At 37.1% G+C, this 23,882-nt stretch overlaps 1 protein-coding gene across 2 annotated transcripts in view; it reads left to right on the top strand.

Annotated features, from left to right (window-relative positions):
- The first annotated feature begins 664 nt into the window (after nt 1-664).
- Nucleotides 665-23,882, top strand: part of sptbn4a (spectrin, beta, non-erythrocytic 4a) — a 36,573-nt gene continuing 13,355 nt past the window's right edge. Inside the window, exons 1-14 of one of the 2 annotated variants that reach the window (XM_073841121.1) lie at nt 665-1,311; nt 1,424-1,574; nt 11,947-12,243; nt 12,332-12,535; nt 14,098-14,187; nt 15,387-15,665; nt 15,873-16,003; nt 18,812-19,016; nt 19,406-19,651; nt 19,757-19,891; nt 21,462-21,706; nt 21,868-22,006; nt 23,337-23,421; nt 23,503-23,693. In XM_073841121.1, coding sequence (XP_073697222.1) covers nt 1,452-1,574; nt 11,947-12,243; nt 12,332-12,535; nt 14,098-14,187; nt 15,387-15,665; nt 15,873-16,003; nt 18,812-19,016; nt 19,406-19,651; nt 19,757-19,891; nt 21,462-21,706; nt 21,868-22,006; nt 23,337-23,421; nt 23,503-23,693 — 2,370 coding nt within the window. In that variant the 5' untranslated portion in view covers nt 665-1,311; nt 1,424-1,451. The remainder of the gene's footprint in view (nt 1,312-1,423; nt 1,575-11,946; nt 12,244-12,331; nt 12,536-14,097; nt 14,188-15,386; nt 15,666-15,872; nt 16,004-18,811; nt 19,017-19,405; nt 19,652-19,756; nt 19,892-21,461; nt 21,707-21,867; nt 22,007-23,336; nt 23,422-23,502; nt 23,694-23,882) is intronic. The other variant, XM_073841119.1, reaches the window with a different exon arrangement.

Genomic DNA, 23,882 nt, shown 5'->3' on the forward strand with positions numbered 1-23,882 from the left:
ACACACACACACACATACATCCCTGTGGCAACTACCCAACACTACTGCTGAGGCTGTGACCTCCAGTGCCTCAGCATCCCTGTGGTTGTTTTCTAAACCAATCTGTTCTCTTTTCCTTACTGTCCTCCAACACACACACACACACACACACACACACACACACACACACACACACACACACACACACACACACACGCAAAAACAGACAAACACCCGCCCCCGCGGTGCAGTTAAACATCCCTAGTGACACTGAAAAATGTCACCCACTTATGCTTCCCTTCCTTTTACACCTGTCTCTCCCATTTCCCATTTTTCTTAACTATACAAGGTGTTTCTCCCACAGTATTTCTATCTCCCTTTGTAGCCAATGTGCCATCCTTATGCCTCGTCTTTTCCTTTCTCTTTCTCTTTCTCTCTCTATCTCTCCTCAGTCTCTGCCACCCCCCCTTGCCTTCATCCTCTTCCACCCCCTCCCTTTTTCCCTCTCTCTCTCGTTCTCTCTGCCTCTCCCTCTTTCTTGCTCTCTCCCTCCCTCCCTCACTCTGAGGCACTGCAGTAAAGTCTGTTGATAGGATTGAGGCGGTTTTCTCTGCGCTGACAGAGAGAGAGAGAGAGAGAGAGACTGCAGCATGCTGCATTGCAATCACACTAGAGCACATGAGAATCTGCCCACAAAAGCACACGTGTGCATCCATTCAGCCGTCGCATCCTCCGCAGCACGATGTTTGCGAGTGCGTGAGCTCATTCAAAGAGGGTAACTTGTGTCTTTAGGTGTCTAAATCTGCTGTTCCTCCCCAACATACACGCACATCAGCGACTCCTCCCACTCCTCCTCCAAACCCCCCATCCACCCAGGTCGACAGCAGGACGGCGTAGCGATTCCGGACGCAGCGCTGAAACCAGAGCTTCGCCCCTGACGCGGCTTTTGGTTCTCGTGTGGCTTGAAGGATTATAACGCAGTGATTTTTTACAGGGAGAAGCCGGTGTGTTCCTCACTGAAGATTTCTAGGAGACCGAGCGCTTTCAGTGGGTGTCTGTCTTGCGTGTGCGTGCGTACCGGTTGTTTTTTCTGAGCCGTTGGACTGACGCACGGATACTGCAGCAGAACTGCAGGGGCCTGGACGCTAACCTGGAGGACATGAGGACCCAGTGGATCCCCCACCCCTGAGCTCCAGACCCCACTGCTTCTGCAAATTCTGCTGAGGTGCTGCTCTCTCCTCTGCTCTGGACATTTTTTGGGATGCGTGTGTGTGCTGGTGGTGCAGGTGAAGAGGTTTTTCGTGGTGCTGCAGTGTTGTACTGATGTTGAGGGTATGGGGCCTAGTGCTGTGTGCGTGTGGAAATGATGGCTAAAAGATTGTGACAGAGTGTGTCTGTGTCGTAGCTGTCTGCTGACTGCTCTGTGCATGTGTGTATGGTGTAGCTGAGCAGAGCTCCCAGAGGCCGATAGGATGCTGACAGCTCGGGATGGAGCTCGAGATGAAGCTCAGAAGCTGCACAGGAAATGGATGAAGCACCAGGCCTTCATGGCCGAACTGGCCCGCAACAAAGAATGGCTCGCCAAGATCGAACAGGTGAGTCACAACGGATGAAATTAAAGAAATGGAATGATATAAAGGAGGGAAAAATTAATATACAGATGGGCACTACTTACACAAGGTGCTCTTGAGGTAACTGCATGGGCTCCAAGTCCTTTCCAACACATTAGCTATATGAGCACAGCTTCTTTGTAAATATATATATATATATATATATATATATATATACATTTTTAAGAATATAAATACATTTTATTTAAAAGATTTTTTTTTACAGCAGTGATGCATTAAATTAATCAAAGGTGACATGTTACATAATATTTCTTTTTTAAATGCATGCGGTTCTTTTGAAACTTATGTTCATCTAATGATCCTTATATGGTTTGCATTAAAATATTAAGCAGTACAACTGTAAACATGGGAAATAATAAGAAATGTAAATCTTCATGTAGAATGATTTCTGATTGATCATGTCAATGAACACTGAGATGATGGCTGCTCAATATTCAGCTTTGCCAGCACAGGAATAAACTGTATTTTAAAATATTTTAAATTGTAAAAATATTTTTAAGTATTACTGTTTTACTGTAATTTTGATCAAATGTGGCCCTGGACCACAAAACCAGTCTGAAGTAGCATGGGTATATTTGAAGCAATAGCCAAAAATACATTGGATGGGTCAAAATGATCGATTTTTATGCCAAAAATCATTAGGGTATTAGATTCCATGAAGATATTTTGTACATTTCCTACCGTAAATATATCAAAACTTAATTTTTGATTAGTAATATGCATTGCTAAGGCTTTTGAACCCTCAGATTAGAAATAGCTGCATCTCAGCTAAATATAGTCCTATCAATACATTAATGGAAAGCTTATTTATTGAGCTTTCAGATGATGTATAAGTCTTAATTTCAAAAAATGACCCTTATTACTGGTTTTGTGGTCCAGGGTCACAAATAAATGCAGCCTTGGTGACTGGTCTTGGCTAATAAATTTAAATGCAGTTTCTAGGCCTTACTTTTATTCTGGAAATTGTGGAAAACATTACAGAGCACATGAGAAGTATAAAGGAAATAACACTAAGTCTGTTAAGACTGATTGAGAATAGATTCAGGGTTAGCTAAGAATGGGTTGAGGACAGATTCAGTATCTTTTGAGGAAAGATTTAGGACTGGTTTTGAAAGAATAGAGAAAAGGTTTGGGAATGGTTGAAAAAAGGATTTGGATTGATTGAAAATTGGTTATGAATGGGCCGAGCACAGATTTAGCTTGGGTTGTGATTTAGTTGAAGACATTTGGCCTTGATTGAGGATGAACGGACAATAGATTTGAGGTGAGTGCTTCACTATAGGTTGGTTAAGAATGGGTTTTGAATAAATTTGGGATTGATTAAAGATGGACTGAGGACAAATTCTGGCATATAGGTGTAGACTTTGGGATGTTTATTTGGAAGTGAGCTAATGAACTAGTGTCCTCTGTAATCATGCATGTTTGTTTTTTTCTTAAACCGATGTTAGAGATAAGAAAAAATCCCCAAATTGCTGTAGATTGCAGGAAATCCAATGTTTGTTGAAACAGCAAATTTTCGATTATGCAACCTTCATCAGGCATGTAAAAGCAGAGACATGGCACACATGGCAGTGCACAGGCTTTCTTCTTCTCTCTTCGTTATATTTTCGGTGTTGAATACCCCTGCCTGATTTTTTGCAATCAATCACTCAATCGTTCAATCAACCATTTTATTTCTAAAGCACAATAAAACAACAATAGTTGGCCACTGTGCTAAACAACATTAAATGAAAGTGCTAAAGTACTTCCAAATGTATTACTTTTAAACAAAGTTAAATAAATATATACATATATTACAGATCATACACACATTTTATCAATAGGTATTGGATATTTAGTTATGGATACTCATTTATACTGTTTTTAAAATTTTAGATTGCTTTTGCTGTCAACTAATGCTAATAGGTATAACACTACATTATAGAGCATTACATATTCTCAAAATTATACATATGTGACCTTGGACCACAAAACCAGTCATAAGGGTCAAATTTTTTTTAACTAGAGATTTATACATCATCTGAAAGCTGAATAAGCTTACATTGATGTATGGTTTGCTATGATAGGACAATATTTGGTTGAGATGCAACTTTGAAAATCTGGAATCAAAGGGTGCAAAAAAAGGTGCTTTACGATGCCATAGAAGAACCTTTTTTGTCTAAATGTTTCCATAAAGAACCTTAAACATCTAAAGAACCTTTCTGTTTCACAAAAGGTTCTTTGTGGTGAAAGAATGTTCTTCAGATTATAAAAAGGTAGGAAAGAGATGGTTCTTTAAAGAACCTTTGACTTAATGATTCTTTGTGGAACCAAAAATGGTTCCTCTATGGCATCACTTAAAGAACATTTTAAAGCACCTTTATTTTTAAGAGTGTAGAAGAAACATTTTTGGTTCCACAAAGAACCAATCAGTCAAAGGTTCTTTAAAGAACCATCTCTTTCTTAATTTGTATAATCTAAAGAACCTTCTTTCGCCACAAAGAGCTTTTTGTGAAACAGCACCTTTATTTGTAGGAGTGTATGTATTTAATACCGTAAATTGTGAGCCTTATATTTTGCTTAAACACCGAAACACTGATCTGACATTGAAGACGACTGTTGATTTTAGATTTTAGCATGTTATTGGCCTTGTGTTGGTTATGAAGCAATTATCATCTTATTGGTATGAGCTAAATTTTTTTGGTGTGTTCCCATTTAGGGTTGGCTTAAACATTTCTCAGGCTAGTCTTCATGTGGTGGTAGGACACGTTTCCTCCAGTGTTCAGCGCTCGTTCAATGTACTCATTAAGCTGAGCTGAGAGTCAGCATGAAGCTGATGTTTTTACTCAAAACCTTGGCAATGTAAATGAGGAAAAGCTTTGGTGACAATGGTCATTGAAAGCTTGGTAGTGGAAATGAAAAGCAGTAGGCCTTTGGAAAAGAAGGATCCACTGCTGTCCTTAATGTACAACCACATTGTCTTCACATCTGCATGTATATTCACATCAAATTTTTTTACTATCACTTGCCATTAAATGTTGTATAACATGTTCAGTCTCAGTTGGTCTATGGTGCCTTATGATGCTCTGCAATACAATATTTGATCCCAGGTGACCTGTTCAGATCCGGTACATGCTGTCCTGGAAGATTGCTTATCATGGCCTGATACACAACAGGACATTCTAGTGCGGCTGAAGTGTGATGGCCGGGTTTCGAATGGCACTTTGTATTGTCTGAAACCACATAGCACCTTGTGTGATGGCAGGGATGTTAATATGATTAGTATGTAAATCAGTTTAAAGGTATGATGGATATTAATGGGATATCTGCTAGTATTGCTGATCACAGAAAATGGCAAGAAACCATGTGACATGATGCATCGTGTGTCACTGTATGACTGCATAGACGCTGCAACTGTTCTTCCTTCATGCTGACAGTGGGTGAAAAGCTGACACACAGCCTTACTGATATGTGCTAAATGTTTCGCAAATGCTAAATTGCCTTAAAGAGTTAAACTGTGCAAATATAAATGTATTATCCATGGATTGAAGTGTGTGTTTTTATGGTAGATGTATGATGCTGTGTGAACAGCATCATCAGTGCTAGTATGCGGTAGTGTTGTCTTTGTATCACATTGTGGTTACGATGGCCAGAAGAATTAAATATAGGTGAAGGAGCTCTGCCACAAGGTTTCTGTCCTGATTGAATAGTGTGTTTGTAAGCGGTAAACGATCCAGCTCTGACTAGAAATCTCAGATGCATTTTGCTGCATTGATGATTTGGTGAATAATATCTCAAATGCCTTGTTGCTGATTCGTCACTGTGTTCTTGTGGTGGATTTGTACCACAATACTCTGAATTACAACACTCTGAGTGCTTTATTAGATGTCGTGGGCCTGCTATCCTTCTGTTTTGGCCTTGTTTTCTCTTCTCATGTTTCTTTCCATGTATCACTATTGAAGTTTGCTATTTACAGTTCGCCAAGGAATACATGATGTAAGATTGTAAACTCCATAGCCTCTAGGCTGATGCACTTTGTAATAATTAAGCTAATCTTTATTCAAGCTGATTTTTAAATGTCACTCCTGTTTATTTTCTGATACTTCTGTGTCAGAGCTTGCCTGGAGGAGAAGTGCTTTTACTGGAATTATTAAAGTCTAGTCAACAATCAGTTTTCAGACAGCAATCAGACTGGTTTATGCACTTAGAAAATCTTTATATATCTGAAATATTATATATATTCTTTTTGAAATGGCACAAAATTATGATTTTTTTTATCAGAAAGAAAGATCAACACTTCAAACAAACAGATATTTTAGCAGGTATATTCAAAAATGTAAAAAAGTAAGAATAATATAAATATAAAGCCATGTTATCCACGCCGTTTTTCATTAAGAGCATTTTTACAAATTAGGTCCAAAGTCAGGGTTGGAAACCTGTTGGAAAAAAAAGTATTTTTCCTAACAAATTGTTTGTATGCATATTGTATAATATCCAAGGTACTCATTTGTAGTAATTGTGCATTTAATTTTCATATTGTATTTTCAGAGGGAATATTTCCCCAAATTTGTCACTAGTGAAACACGGTTAATAATCATTTTATTATAAGGATTATATTAACCTATTAAGATTTTGCTTACATCTACATCGTAAATATATATATTTTGCATTTTTATTACATTTTTTAAAAGAAGTAAATTAATAACAATTACATTATTAACAATATTTCAAGTGTAATCTATGAGATTTGTTGTATTTTGAATCCAAATTTTCTTTGTAAAAGACAAATAGTTGATCATACTGATTTCAAATTTAAGGATTCATTAGTTTTAATATACATTGAACCAAAAACTATCATAACATCTTAGTTGATAATTCAGTATACTTTATTTTTGACAAAACATCCCGTTTTGGTCGTGAAGCACATTTTCGGTAGTGATAGTAATGCTTTGGTAGCGACCACATTACATTACAGAATTTTAACTTACATACTAAAACACTACTAAAACATACTAAAATACAAAAAATTGTATAACTGTACTAAAATTTTGTTTATTTCCTCCAAATAAAGGATTACGTGTTCCCTTTTGTCACTACCGAAACAATAATGACATGTTTCGGTCATGACTGTTTCGGTAGTGACAGTGCAGATACTTTTGAACCTAGCTCAAAGATGCTAATCAGCACATGGTTAGCTAGCACAGTTCCACTGTGAACAGTGGCACACATACAAAAACTAACTGTTGTGGAATAACTCCCAAAAAAGTGTTTAATTATAGAAAAAAAGTGTTCGGTAGTATCATTCCTTAAAGTTACACACAGAATTTTCAGAGGGGGACACAGAAATATTTCCTGATCATAAATTTAAGGGTGTAGTTAAAATCAGCCTTAGCCAATGGACTAAAAAATACACAGTATTTTTTCAGTATAGTGACATGAAAAATGCGAAAAATAATTTTTACATAAAGTTTCTTAATTTACAAAGAAAATATAAAATAATTATTTATAAAAAGAATTAAAAATAAACTTTTAAAAACAACAATGGAAGTTCAGGACAGCCACCTCCCAATTGAAAGTACTCAATAAATTATGATTTTATATATTAAGCTTACTGATATTTTAAATATTATTGTGGGTTTCAGTAGATAATAGAAGGATCTTAGTAAACATCTAAGATTTGAATACTAGTATTAGTTTGCACCAATTCTGTGCCCTTATATATAATTTATAAACACCAACACAGTAATACATATAATAAATAATACACATTTATTGATATATATATTTATTTATTTATTTTTACTGCAGCTTTCTAATCCTTTACAATCAGTCTTAAGTGAACATTACTGAAACATCATCTACACTGCTAATGTACTAGTCTAAAGACAGGTAGTCTTGGGAAATGAAAAAAAAAATGGTGCAAATAAAAAAGGCACATCAAATTATCACTGTATTGTCTGTGTTGCATAAATTGATATCATTATAAAAGTCACTGTGAATATGTATTGTGAATATTCAATGGATCGCCCAGCCTTAATGTGACATGGATCAGTGTCAGATCATGGGTTGGGAAAGTCTAATGTCATAGTATTACATAATATCCGCAACTATAATAAATGGCACGATTTTTTCTTTTCTCAATCTGTAAATGCCAGTGGAAATCAGCAGCTTCTCGGCTACTCTCTGTGGGTGTGACTCTCATGTATCTCCAGGCCTTTTGTGAAACTTGTGATTAATGTTGTTCTGGTACTGGAGTGCCAGCATTTTTTAAAAGCAAGCTTTATTCAAGCGATTTCAGTGGACCATATCAAACATGCAAACCAATCTCATGAGTAAAATAGCTTTTTATAATCTAAATCCTGCAGTGAATTAGATTCATCAGCAGATGCATGGGAGTACGTGTATACGTTGAACATTCTGTGTCGTTGTGTAGAAAATAGTTTTTGCTTCACTAAGTCAGGTCAAAGTTTTATGTCTTTTGGTGTTGTGCGTTTGACTTTGAATTGTCAGACGTTTGCTTGTTCTGTTTGGTTTGAAGAAGGAGAGTCTAATTCTGCTTTCTGTGCAATCTGGAACATGCTTCCTTTTCTCTCCCTGTTCTTCAGGATTTTGTTTCAGGACCACAGCTGTGTCAGAAATCTAGGATTTGTTTTACGGATATGCAGGTCATTGTAGAATTTAAAATTTAGAATATTTTATTCTGTAGAATTCTAGATGTCTATTAATGCATAAGCATTTTTGGAGAATATACATTTGTGACCCAGTCAATAAGGGTCAAGTTTTTGAAATATAAGGTTAATTATTTAAAATTCTTAAGTTCATACATTTCATATTATCTACACTACCAGTCAAAAGTTTGGACACACTTCCCCATTCTCTTTGATTGGTAGTGTATATTCATTTTTCGGTAATGGGGGGCTTTGAATTTATTCAAGTCTAATCACTTGAGCAATCACAAGCATTGTTACAGTACATCAAAAGTTAAGCAAATTAACAAAAAAATAAATAAAAAATATATATATATACTATCCACCTTATTCTTTAACGTGGAAGTAAGCCTATGGGAGAGAGTTTCGGTTCATTAGCCGCTGTAGGGAAATAACGAGAAGGATAACTACGTGCAGTAAATGGTAAAACTATTTGCACTACAAACCAGTGTGATCATAATTAGGATAATATTACATTAAAATAATATGGTAAGACACACCAATTTTAATATCAAGTAGTAAAACGAGCTGTTTTGTACAGATGACGGATGAGACCGGAAGCCAGACCCATTAAATTGACAAATAGCCGCTCCAACGCAAAAATAAGGTGGATATGTTACGTTTGTCATGCCAATACGTATCAGAAATGTTGTCAGAAATAGCATGTTTTGCAGGAACAAGTTTCTTCATGTTTAGCTGGACTAAGATGGCTGCCAGTATTTCCTGAACCTGATTTCTGTAGCCCTGAGGAACTGCCTGACTTGAGAGCAATTACAGCATCACACACAAACGCGCTCACTCTTAGATAGTGGTACGTGGCCGCGGAAACGTGAGTTAATGAGGCTGTAACCTGAGAAACAGCAGAAGCAATGACACCACGTCCCACTGTGATTGGAGCACTCTTCATCCTTCTGGAAGAGACCCGCCCCCCTCCCCCAATTCCAGACTCACTCAGCTCAGCATCCTCAATGACAGACAGGCGGCTGGACCAATCACAGAACATGACGATGTCCTTAGAGCTGACCTTGCCTCCTTGTTTCACCAGGTCATTCACAAGAACACATGATGTACTATATTGTGCACAATAATAGTTCTAGACCCACACACACTCTCTCCGTCTTTTATACACACACACACACACACACACACACACACATACACACACACACATATGCAGATTAAGTACTTTGTAGTACTAATTAAGTACTAAAAATGAATGTATTATATCTATCTATCTATCTATCTATCTATCTATCTATCTATCTATCTATCTATCTATCTATCTATCTATCTATCTATCTATCTATCTATCTATCTATCTATCTATCTATCTATCTATCTATCTATCTATCTATCTATCTATCTATCTATCTATCAGGGCTGAGTATTGACACTGATTTTATGATTTGATGCAATTTTTTATACAAGATCTTGATTTATTTCTAATCCATCTATTCAAATATATCAGGTGCAGTAAGTCGTTTTTTAAGGAAAAAATCTTTCTCAGCTAATGCTGTAAAATATGCATATCAGTTAGTACATCAGTGTAATATTAGAGGTTAAAATAACCAGCAGAGTACTTTTAGTTGCTCCCTACTTTTAAATATAATAATTAACACTCAAAAAACATGAACATCTAAATTTACATACATATAACATAGCTTTTATATAAACTTGTTAATGCTATCCACCTTATTCTTTAACGCGGTAGTAAGCCTATGGGTGAGATAATTATAATAATATGTCATAATTAAGACAATACATTAAAATAATATGGTAAGACACACCAATTTGCAATTTTAAGCAGCAAAACGAGCTGTTTTGCACAGCTAAAAATAGCTGGACACAGGTGAAACTGGAAATCATACCCATAAAATTTACAAATGGCTGTGCCTGCTCTTACAAGAAGAAAAAGTGAATATTAACGTTTCTACTCCAATTGTTTGCTGAAATTTAAATGGTGGCTGTCATCCATTTGAGTAGATGTCTGTTTGTCTTAGAAATTAATGTATGTTTAGCAACCACTTAACCATGTCTAGCATCCAGCCAGAACACCTTAGACAACCTTAGAACTAACCAGAGCAAGTATAAACTTTCACTGGGAAAAATATGCTGGTTTAAAATTAAAGAAGTTCACTTCTAGAACAAGATGTTCATGTGAAGAAATTATGTTTTTTGAGGAAAACATTTCAGGATTTCTTACCATGTAGTGGACTTCTGTGGTGCCTGCTCTAAACGATCCCAACCAAGGAAGAAGAGTCTTATCTAGTGAAACGATCGATTATTTTCAAAAATTTTTTTTTTTAAAATTACAGAATATATGCAGAGCTAAAGAAGACGAGCATTTGAGGTTAAAAAGTATATAAATTGTCTTTTTCTTTTTTTTTTTTTAGAAAATAACCAATTGTTACGCTAGATAAGAACCTTCTTTCTCGTCTAGAGCCCTTTAAAGTTGCATTTAAACTGCATTTTGGAATTTCAAACAGACACCATAGAAGTCCACTATATGGAAAGAAATTCTAAAATGTTTTCCTCAAAAAACATAATTTCTTTAAGACTGCAGAACGAAAGACATGAACATCATGGATGACAAGGGGGTCAGTAAATTATCTGTAAATTTTTGTTCTGGAAGTGAATTGCTCCTTTAACTCAATGTTACAAGTTTTTGAACTATGGTATGTTTTTAATATTCTTTTAGCTAACGGCTTTTGATTTGTTGTATTGTGTTAGTATTAGCAAAATCCTCTGCTGAAGTCGGTTGCAGATACAGATATACATATGTATAACCACAGTCGCAGACGCACAGTCAGCTTGCTCTTGAGTATTCACATACAATATTGCAGACGGCTTGCATATAGCGCCTATAGAAACAGACATCTACATATACATTATCTATAGTTATAACTCCTTAGCAACTGTCTTAAACACCCTAACAAACAGCCAGATAGGCTTAGCCATGCTAGAAAATTCTAGCAGCCAGCTAAGACATCTAACAATGCCTAGCAACCAGCTAGAACACCCTAGCAATGCTTAACAGCCAGTCGGAATACTTTAGCATCCAGCACAAATTTTAATTTCCACCTTCAGTCTCATCTTCTTCCTCATCTTTTTGTTTTCCATCCAAACGTCCCCCTTTTCCTTTTTTTCCTTTATCTCTTTGTTTCTCCATCTGTTTCTCTCTCTCCTTCTCTCACACACTCTTTCCCTCTCTGCAGTACAGGGGAGCAGGCGACTTGTGCCAAAAGGAGAAATGCTGCACTGCATTATGAAACACAAACGCACACACGTAGGGCCACGCACACGTGTACACACACACACACAGTGACAGCTCTGTGACGGAAAGAGGGATGTAGATCGTTTTGAAAAGAGAATCAGGAGTGAATTTAATTTCATGTGGTTCTGCAGGGAAGAATGAACCTTTACACACTGATGCAGAGAGAGAGAGACAGTGAGTGTGTGTGCTTGTGTGTGTGATGGCGCCCTATTTTAGGAGGCTGGACTTCAGCCATGGCTCTGAAGAGACAGATACTCTCTTTACTTTGATCTCTTTCCATCTTACACGTACACACACGGGCATAAACTGGCAAGGATGAAGGTTGAGGGTCAGAGCAGTAACACGTACGCGGATTGTGTTACATTTGTATGTGTAGGAGGGTGAGGAGCTGATCCAGGAGCAGCCAGAGTTGCGATCGGTGGTGGAGGTGAAGTTGAAGGAAATCAGAGAGTGCTGGTCTCACCTGGAGAACACCACCAAAGTCAAGGCCCGCCAGCTGTTTGAAACCCAGAACCACCGCACTACCGACCTGCCCACCAATACCCTCATCGACTTGGACCAGCATCTCAACGCCATACAGGAGCAGCCGCCCACACTAGGCTCCACCCACAGCACTCAACCCACCCTCCTTCAGCCCCGCCCCACTTTCAGCCAGCAACTCCAGAGGATACAAGTGAGACCAGCAGCAGCCACTATATGTTTTTTCTTGATTTGGAAAATTGTAAAACCATTTGTAAACTCACTTTGTCTTCGTCTCTTAGTCAATGGAAGCCCAGATGCAGCTTTATCAAGGTGTTGGTGAAGTCAGAGCTAGTGTTGATCACCGGAGACTAGAGGGAGAAGAACAAGGATGCGTAACGGAGACCCGAATTGTGCGTCTTATTGAGCCTCTGAAGGAAAGGAGGCGGATCCTTCTCGCCTCAAAGGAAATGCACCAAGTCACCCAGGACCTAGAGGATGAGATTGTAAGTGGCTCTTTCTTTACTCTGTATAGTTTGTGATGCTTCTTAAGGCGACCATCACTATTATTATTTTCTCATTGTTACCTGAAGTATTAAATTGTGCACATATTACACTGTGGACATGATGCATATTTAAAATCCTGCTGCTTGTTGAAGAGTAAAGTTGTATTTAAGTAATAGAAGAACAATGAAAATGGTGAAAAATTCTGTCATTAATTACTCACCATCATGTAGTATAGTGGACTTCTATGGTGCCCGTGAGTTTAAACTTCCAAAATGTAGTTTAAATGCAGCTTCAAATGGCTCTAAACAATCCCAGCCGAGGACGAAGGGTCTTATCTAGCGAAACGATTATTTTCTAAACAAATTGACAATTTATATACTTTTTTAACCTCAAATGCTTGTCTTGTCTAGCTCTGTGTGTACTCTGTGTATTACAGTTCAAGACATTTAGGGTATGTCGAAAAACTTCCATCTCATTTTCTCCTCCAACTTCAATATTGTTCTACATTGCTGCAGAAGTACAGAGCCAGTGTTTACAAAGTGAACGTGCAAAGACGACGACCTCAACCGGCCTTTACGAAAAAGCTAAAAGCAATGTAGGGCAATTTTGAAGTTGGAGGAGAAAATGAGATGGGAGTTTTTCAACATACCCTAAATGTCTTGTACCAGAATACACAGAGTACACACGGACCTAGACAAGACGAGCATTTAAGGTTGAAAAAGTATATAAGTTGTGTCAACCGATCATTTCATTAGATAAGACCCTTCGTCCTCGGCTGGGATCGTTTAGAGCCATTTGAAGCTGCATTTAAACTGCATTTTGGAAGTTCAAACTCGCAGGCATCATAGAAGTCCCCTATATAGAAAGAAATCCTGAAATGTTTACCTCAAAAATCATAATTTCTTTACGACTGAAGAAAGAAAGACATGAACCTCGTGGATGACAAGGGGATGAGTAAATTATCTGTAAATTTTTGTTCTGGAAGTGAACTTCTCGTTTAAGGAACCCAAACCATATTTAGGAACCAGAATATCATAATCTTGAGGTGAGATCAACTGCCCAGTACAGCCTAGCAATCCATTCACTTATTAACTCCATTGAATGTTAGCAAACAACTATCAGTTTCTAGCAGTTGCATAAATTCATGCTAAAAACAACTGAGAAAAAATAAATAGCAATTTTATTCAATCTTAAATGTGATTTAAAAAAAAAGCTCCAGGTTTGCTGTGTTTGTTTGTAGAGTTGCAAAATTTGGCCAAAATTGTTGTGATTATATATCAATATAAATGTGTAATAATAATAGAAATCATAATAGTAATAATAATTAATATTATTATTATTGCTATATAAAATAAAAAATGCAGATTATTTGAGAAAAATAATATAATTTTATTATACAGTAAAACTGTAAAATTACAATACTAATATTTATGGCTTATTTAATTTCTTCATTTTAAAACATGAAATGTCAGTCTGTGATTTCTGCATGTGCAGGGAAAATATCACATTTATTTATGTACTGTACCTAAAGTCCTCTCTTTCTGTATTTTGGATTTTTTAGGTGTGGATTCAGGATCGGTTACTTTTGGCCTCATCGACAGAATATGGGACTAATTTGCAGAGTGTCCAACATTTAATCATCAACCATAAGGTGAGAGTCACAAACCTTTTGAAAGAAAAACTATTGTATCCCTTTTCTAAACACTGATATAGGACACGATTCTAGTACATTTTCAGCCAGGCAGTAGTTTTTCTGTGATAAAGAGTAAAGACAATCACAGTGCTTCCTTTTTTTTTTTTTTTTTTTTTTTTACAATCAATCACATTCAATTAATGTGTTAAATGAACAGCTTTCAGACTAAAATCATTATGAATGCCAAAGAATGCACAACTTTTATATTACCTTAATTCAGGTTTTCATATGTCCACCTACCCAAATTATTTCAGAGAAAGTGACGATCTAAACAATTTGAAAGGTTAGCATTGATCACATGACTTAAACAGTCAATACTACTCTTTGCATTGAGACAATGAAGGTTTTGTCTGGTTTTGGGACACCATATGTATTACGGATAAATGCAACTCATCTGATGTAACTTCTACATCTTCTGTATGTTCATGCACGTGATTTGTACATTCATAAAATGATGTAAGAAGATATTTACTGCCAGCATCCGTCAACTACAAGACTATAAAAGACAGAGGGAGCAGAGTAAATGAGAGGTCTGGGAATTGATGTATCTCAGTGCTTTATTATAGGTCAAGAGCCAAATATGATACAAATGCCTTTTAGAGTCTGTCAATCAATTCACTTAGTCAATCTGTTGGATTGACTATCATCCTAATTTGTGAAGGTCGCTCATTTTTTGTTTATTAGTTTTGATTTATAAGTTTTAGTTTTAAAGCCAACTATTAATTAATTTTTAATTGCTTGTCATTGTTTGATATTTCATTAGTCTTGTTTCAGATTTATGGATACACTTGAGGTTTAAGCCTGTGGATATTTAAAGGGATAGTTCACCCAAAAATGAAAATTCTGTCATTAATTACTCACCATCATGTTGTTCCAAACCCGTAAGACCTTCGTTCATCTTTGGAACACAAATTGAAATATTTTTGATGAAATCTGAGCGCTTTTGACCCTGCCTAGACGGCAATGCAACTGACACGTTCAAGACCCAGAAAGGTAGTAAGGATATTGATAAAATAGTTTTTTGGTGAACTGTCTCTTTAATTTAGCTGACCTGTGTTTAATAGCCTATTCCCATGGCTTCTGTTTCCACTGATGTATTTTGTTTGGCCAAAGTGCTTTGACTGAAATCTCAATTGTGTGTATGATTGGGCATGCAGGCGCTGCAAATGGACATACAGGCTCAGAGGGGGCGGATCGAGGACGTGCTGGAAAGGGCGGAGACTGTTGCTGCCCTGCGGACCCCAGAGGTGGAGCTTGTGCGGGAGGGGGCGGGGCATGTGAGGCAGCTGTGGGAGGTGCTTCAGGTAGAGATGGAACGTCGCACAGTGATGCTGGATGCCGTGAACCACGCCCAGCAGTACTACACCCAAGCAGCGAAGACGGAGTCTTGGCTTAGTGGACAGAAACTTCAGGTCCTCAATGAAGAGAAAGGAAATGTATGCACCATTTATTTATACAACAACACTCAGAAATCTTGAGTTACTTTATTACAGTGTGTTAATACACTGACATCTTTGTGTGTTTATTAAAAGTCTTCAGACTATAGCAGGGTCGTGATCTGTGGTCAGTGTGATGTGGTCTGCTTGTCTTTCATTTTGTAAACCAAGATTTATTCTTTGTCTCTCTCTCCTCTTTGTCTGTAGGATGAGGCCAGCACTCTTAGGTTACTGAAAGAGCAGTTGGCCTTAGAGCAAACAGTGGAGAATTATGCAGAGACAGTGAGCTCACTGTCCCAGCAGTGCCGTCGCATGCTTGAGTTGGGACATCCAGACAGGTAAATAAATAGATGTGTGACTCTGAAAAAAGTAAAAATGATTGATTCCTGAAAGGGATAGCCATTCAGAAATGAAAATTCTGCAATTAATCACTCACCCTCATGTCGTTCCAAACCCGTAAAAACTTTGTTCATCTTTGGAACACAAATTAAGATATTTTTGATGAAATTCAAGAGCTTTCTGACCCTGCATAGACAGCAACGCAACTGACACATACAAGGCCCAGAAAGGTATAAAAGGCACAATATGTAATTTTTTCTGCTAGACTCGAGGGTGAATATTAAAACGAACAAAGAACCAAAGGCTTAAGTGTCTTCACCCCCCCCACAGCCGATTCAATCAGTCGGGACTCGGGCAGAAATCATGTCCATGGATGAGCTAATGTATTAAAGACTTATTAAGGTCACTAGTATGAAGCAAGTTGGGGCTTAAAGTCATGGAAGCAGACAGTGGACGCTGGAGTGATTGCTAATAAAGGATGAACGCAATACATGGCTCAAAAAAAAGAAGCTTTTAATTATGCCACAGTCAACAGCTTCCCCAACTTCCAGTCATGTGTATGAAGGAAAAAGCAGTGCTGTTTTATCATACTAAATTCATTTGAGTGTGTTAAAAGTTTTGTTACAATGCTACCCTGTGCGTTTGTCACCTGTCTAATAAAAAGCATAACATATTAAAGTGTCTTTGAAGTTCCATGTTTTCTACAAAAATAAAACTGTAAAAACAAAGGTGTATGACGTCATTGGCAGGTGACGCAATGACACGGTCCGTTACACTAGGTAAAATTGCTTATTTCTCTGGATTTAAACATTCTTCAAGTACACAAGTCAGCAAAATATTTAACAATGTTTTAGTGTTTTTTGGGTATTTTAATAAAAAAATCTTACATATTGTGCCTTTAAAATATTAATTCACTTCCAGAACAAAAATTTATAGATAATGTACTCACCCCCTTGTCATCCAAGATGTTCATGTTTTTCTTTCTTCAATCGTAAAGAAATTATGTTTTTTGAGGGAAACATTTCAGGATTTCTCTCCATTTAATGTATATGTATGGTTCCCCCAAGTTTGAACTTCCAAAATGCAGTTTAAATGCAGCTTCAAAGGGCTCTAAATCCCAGATTCCAGCCAAGGAAGAAGGGTCTTATCTAGCCAAATGATCGCTTATTTTTGAGACAAATTGACAATTTATATACTTTTTAACCTCAAATGCTTGTCTTGTCTTATCTCTGCGATGCGCATGCGTAGTCTATGTGATCGGGGTCAGTACAGCTAGAGTATGTCGAAAAACTCCCATCTCGTTTTTTCCCCAACTTCAAAATCGTCCTACATTACTGCAGAAGTACCGACCCAGTGTTTACAAAGTGAACATACATAGAAGATCAACGTCCTTTACAAAAAAAGGTAAAACAGCATTGTAGGACAATTTTAAAGGTGAAGACGAAAACAAGTTTTTTGACATAACCAAATGTATTGACCTGGATTACACAGACTACACATGCGCATCGCAGAGACGAGACAAGACAAGCATTTTGAGGTTAAAAAGTATATAAATTGTTAATTTGTTTAAAAAAAAAAACATTGTTTCACTAGATAAGACCTTTTTTCCTCGGCTGGGATCATTTAGAGCCCTTTGAAGCTGTGTTTAAACTGCATTTTACAAGTTCAAACTTGAGGGCACCATACATATCCATTATATGGAGAGAAATCCTGAAATGTTTTCCTAAAAAAACATAATTTCTTTATGACTGAAGAAAGAAAGACATGAACATCTTGAATTTCAAGGGGGTGAGTACATTATCTGTAAATTTTTGTTATGGACGTGAACTAATCCTTTAAGGACACTTAAAATAGTCCATGTGACATCAATGGTTCAGCCATGAAGCTACGATAATCTATGTATTATCAAGCTATGAGAATACATTTTTTGGGCTAAGAAAACAAAAATAAAAACTTTAATCAACAGTTTCTTCTCTTTTGTATCAGACGCAGCATGCGTGTGATGTTGCTGAAACAGGAGCTGATGTTCTGACGTAGAACGTCCATCTCTCATAGTTCATGGTCTGTATATTCTGGGATAAATAAGTAAGGCTTTGCCAAAAATTGCAAGTCATCCTCTCTGTTATGAAGAACTTTAAATATAGAGCGTGTATCGTATTTTGCTTGTAAACAAGGCGCAGTGCATCCCGGTTTTACGTTAGAACACTGACTCTTGTTTTAGCAGCACCACACATATGCATCATGGTACTCTTTTGAATTGCAGTGGAGTCTTACAGGGAACAGAAGAAAGAATAAAGTTTTTTGCACACAAAAAGTATTCTCATAGCTTCATAACAATTTGGTTGAACCACTGATGGCACACGGACTCTTTTAACAATGTCCTTACTACTTTTCTTGGCCGTAATACATGGTAGTTGTGTTGCTGTCTATGCAGGGTCAGAAAGCTCTTGGATTTCATCAAAAATATCTTAATTTGTGTTTTGAAGATGATTTGTGTTTTCAAAGAATAGGTCTTATAGGTTTGGAATGACATGAAGATGAGTAATTAATGACAGAATTTTCATTTTTGGGTGAACTAACTCTTGAAGAATCATTTGACACAGAGGACAGGAGTAATGGCTGTTGAAAATTCAGCTTTGCAATCACAGTAATAAATAGCATTTTAAAATAGAAAACTGTTCTTTTAAAGTGTGTTAATATTTAAATAATATCCAAAATTTGAATGTCAGATTTAACTGTTTTTAAGGACAGAGTGTAACCAGAATTATCCACTGTCTGTCTCTGTCTCTCACTCATCTCTGTCTCAGCGAGCAAATCACCAAACAGCAGGCTCATATAGACCGGCTATATGTATCTCTAAAAGACCTGGTGGAACAGAGGAAAACCAAGCTGGAGCAGCAATACTGGTTGTATCAGCTGAAGCGAGAGGTGGAGGCGCTGGAGAAATGGATCACTGAGAGGGAGGCTGTCGCCAGCTCCACTGAACTCGGCCAGGACCTGGAGCATGTCTCGGTATCACCGACTGACATACACACACACACACACACACACACACACACACACACACACACACACACACACACACACACACACAATGTCAAGTGTTTTTAACTCAGGGATGCAGTATACCGATATCAAGATCGAGCCTGTATACTTTATTAATCACCTTTTTCATTACTCTGCCACTGAGAAATCTTCTTGCTAATGTCACTTAGGCTGGAAATAATGTTAACCAAATAGCTGTTTAGGTTATTGAAGGAAAGTGATACCACATTTAATGTTCCAGATGGATAAAACCAAGTCCCTCGGTATTGTTTTGCCATGTTGAGCATTCTGTTATACTGTTATACTTCTGTGAGCTCATCTCTGACATCTCTTCTTGTCCTGTTTAATTTTCCAAGGCTCTGCAGAGCAGCTTTACTCAGTTCTCCACTGAGACCCGTGCAGTCGGCCAGAAACAGATGGATTCAGTCAATAAGATGGTGAATGAGATGATTGACTGCAGTCACTCTGATGCTGCCACCATTGCAGAGTGGAAAGACGGGCTGAATGAGTCCTGGGCAGATCTTCTGGAGCTCATGGAGACCAGAGCGCAGATGCTTGCGGCCTCGTACCAGCTACACAAATTCTTCACCGATTGTCAGGAGGTATACAAGCACACATACAGGCATAAAACACATTTTTTTTTTAACACATTCACAGTTCATTGCAATATGAGGAATCATCAATGTGTCTGTGTTGGTGTTTTGTAGGTGCTTGTCCAGATTGAGGGAAAAATGAGACAACTGCCAGAGGTGAGGTCATGTCAGGTGAGCTCGGCCAACCCTGGCACACTGCAGAGACTCCTGCACTCTTTTGAGCACTCCCTACAGCTGCTGGTCTCACAGGTAAGGCACACACTAATACACACACACACAAAACAACAACACCTGTTCTGAGCAGGTGCAGCAGTCGTGATAAATAAGTGTTTAGGCTGGTTCATCCTCCTGACCCAGCAAGGGGTGCTTCCCATTTCAATCCATGAGCATAATAACATTCGGAAACACAGTTACAACCATCACACAGTGCAGAATACTATGAAAACTTGTTGCCACCATAGAATAAAAATAAAAATAAAAAAGGTGATTGCTGTTTTTTTCCTCTCACAGTTCTGTATTGTAATTGCAAGTTCACATCTCGAAATTCAATTTTTTTTCTTTCTGAATTCTAAGTTTGCATCTTGCAAGTCGTTTTTTCTCACAATTCTAAGTTTACATCTGGCAATTTTGACGTTTCTCCCCCCTAAATTTCAAGTTTACAATGTGCATTTCTGTTCTTTTTTTGTTTCTGCCACTGGTTAAAAAAATATATATATATATAATTCACAGTTCAGACTATTCGTCTTCAATTGCGAGTTTATCTATCATTTCTTACTTTTTGCCTCAGAACTGCAAGTTTATATGTCACTATTCTTAGTTTCCCAAAATTCTGAGTGTATATCTCACATATCTGACTTTTTTTCTCAGGATTGCAAGAAAACGTCAGAATTATGAGATATAAACTCTGCTAGAGGAAAAAGTCAAAAAGGCTTTTCTATCCCATGGCTGAAACAAGCTTCTATAAAATATCAATTAGAATGAGGTAAACAAGTAGCTGTTAATTAAATTGAATTTAAATTGTTTAATCAGTAGTAGTTTTAATAGTTTTATTAAAGGATTTAATAAAAAAGCATTTGGTGAACTACAACTACAAAGGCACTTTAGAAGTCGAAATTACAAGAAAAACGAGAATTAAGTCTAAATATTTTGAGAATAAAGTCAGATATTTTGAGAATAAAGTAAACATTACGAGAATAAAGTAAAAATATTTCAACAATAAAGTCACAGTTATGAGAATAAAGAAAAAAAATTATTAGAAAGTCGGAATGTTTCGAGAATAAAATCTAAATATTTTGAGAATAAAGTCAAAATTACGAGAATTATTTCATAGCAATTATGAGATTAAAGTCATAATATTTTGAGAGTATATTCTCACCTATTGCGTATGCAAATGGCCCTCAGCTTTCAAATTTTGTCAGTTTTATAGCAAAATAAAAACAATATGTCTATTAAAATAATGTGTTTTTCACACTCTTTAATGGGGCGTGACTTGGTTTAAGCAGCATGTGAATCAGTCATCTTTCCTATTACAATGAGACTTTTTTTATTGTGTCTGATCTCCTTGTTTGAAAACTAAGCTGTGTGAAAAATTTTAACTTTATTCTCAGAATTTTGTCTTTATTTTCGAAATATTTCGAATAAATTCTCAAGATATTACGACTTTAATCTCGTAATTTTAGATGTGTTTATTTTGTAACGTGCCACCAAAATGCTGTTGTAAATAACAAATAACATTTTATGTGACAAATTTATTTAGATGACCCCAGGTGTCAGTAAATAGAGACAAGTAATTTTACCTATGTTTTTACTTTTACTTCAGGTGCGCCAACTGCAAGAAAACGCAGCTCAGCTGCGTGCAATTTATGCTGGAGAGAAGGCAGATGCCATTTTGTCCCGTGAGCAGGAAGTGATGCAGGCCTGGAAAGAGCTCCTTGTTGCATGTGAGGGCAGCCGTGTGCAGGTCACAACAGTAACCGATAAGATCCAGTTCTTCGCTGTGGTGCGGGAACTGAGCATGTGGATGGATGGAATCATGGGACAGATTGGTTCGACTGATGATGCCAGGTACCAGATCAATTATAAAACCATCTGAAGTATCCTGAATCTACAATTGGATTTAAACCAATCACAGTAGACAATTTACATCAGGATAATGTGTGTGCGTGTTTCTTGTTTGTGTCTGGGCGTGGGCTTTGGTGTTGGGGGGGTGCTTGTGTACGTGTCAGGGACCTCTCTGTGCTGGATGGCATGATGTCCCAACATCAGAATCTGAAGAGTAAGATAGATAACAAGAGCAAGAACTTTGTGCATTGCGTGGAGATGGGAAAGATGCTGCTCGCTGCACGCAACCCTGCAGCTGAAGAGGTACACAAATACTCAAACACTAAACCCATACCTTGAATACCTTAAAACATTTCACCACACACAGTTGAAGTCAAAATTTTAGATACACCTTGCAGCATCTGCAAAATTCTAAAATATTGTTCCAAAATAAGAGGGATCATACAAAATGCAATTTTATGTCATTTTTATTTAGTACTGACCTGAATAGGATATGTCACATCAAAGATGTTTACATATAGTCCATAGGACAAAATTAGTTATAAAAATGATCCTGTTCAAAAGTTTACATACACTTGATTCTTAATACTGTGTTGTTACCTTAATGATCCACAGCTATTTTTTTTTTGTTTAGTGATAGTTGTCCAAAAATTCTTTGATTTTTCAGCATTTTTTGTGTATTTCAACCCTTTCCAACAATGACTGTATGAAATTGTCACACTGAGGACAACTGAGAGACTCATGCAACTATTAGAGAAGGTTCAAACGCTCACTAATGCGTCAAAAGGAAAAACTATCCATTAGGAGCCGGGGTGTGAAAATTTTTTGAATTTGAAGATCAGGGTAAATGTAACTTATTTTGTCTTCTGGGGAACATGTACGAATCTTCTGTAGCTTCTGAAGGGCAATACTAAATTAATTAATTCTGTTCAAAAGTTTACACCCCTGGCTCTTAATTCATTGTGTTTCCTTCTGAAGCAGCAGTGAGCATTTGAAACCTCTGAAATAGTTGCAGAGAGACTGTTCAGGACAAACAAGGGACTCACTAAATATAAACTTCACTCAAAAAAAAAAAAAACACAGCTGTGGATCATTCAGGTACCAACACATTTTCCAAAAACACAAATAATCAGGCTGATGTCTTAAAGTTTGGCTTTATCTGAGCTTAATGTCACAGGCTGTTTTTGTTATTTTATATTATTATTATTATTTGTTAAAATCTCATGAGCACCAAGGGTTTGATCAAATATACTGTAAAAACAATAATATTGGGGCATACTATTGAAATTTAAAATAACTTTATTCAGTTTTAATATATTTTAAAATTTAATTTATTCCTGCGATGGCTAAGCTCAATTTTCTGCAGCCATTACTCCAGTCCAGTGTCCATCTGTTTTTGTGGAAATCATGATTTTTTTTTTTTCCAGGATTCTTTGATGAACAGAAAATTCTAAAGAATAGAATGTGAAATTAAAATATGTTGTAACTTTATGAATGTCTTAACTTTTAATATAAAGCGTCCTTATTAAATAAAAGTACTTTTGCATTAAATACACTTTTGCATTTTGCATTGAACATGCATCATTTGCGATCAGTGCTTTGCTCACAAATGATTACAAATCCTCTGATCCAGGTTAAGGAAAAGCTGGAGTACATCATGGCAAAGCAGAAAGATCTAAATGAGCGATGGGAACAGCACTGGGAGAAGCTTCAGCAAGGTCAGTGATGACATTGTTGTAACGTCATGGTAAAGGTCTGCCAATCAGATCCTTCCTACAAGCTTTATTTCTGCCCTTCAGCCCAGCAGAGGCTGCAGTCTACCCAGCTGGGATCGGCAGAGCAGTCCTGGCTTACAATCAAGGAACCAATCACTCCAAATACCCGTGAGGCAGGGGGCGGGACAGACGAGGTGGAGGAGCTGATTCGCCGCCATGAAGCGTTCAGGAAGGCTGCGTCTACATGGAAGGATCATTTCAGCTCGTTACGACAGGTCAATATGGAAACAAAGACTTATGTACAAATGTGTACAGCACCAGCACAGCACTGAAGAGGTTTTGATTTGCCCCATGAGGGGGCAATGATATAACGCAGAGTATCCCCAGATATATGTGAAGTGCCCCTTTCATGTATTTGACATCTGTCATAAGCAAACCTGTTATTACTACAACTATGAAACTAA

This window comes from Garra rufa, chromosome 5 (genome assembly GCF_049309525.1).
Source record: "Garra rufa chromosome 5, GarRuf1.0, whole genome shotgun sequence".
Lineage (NCBI taxonomy): Eukaryota > Metazoa > Chordata > Actinopteri > Cypriniformes > Cyprinidae > Garra > Garra rufa.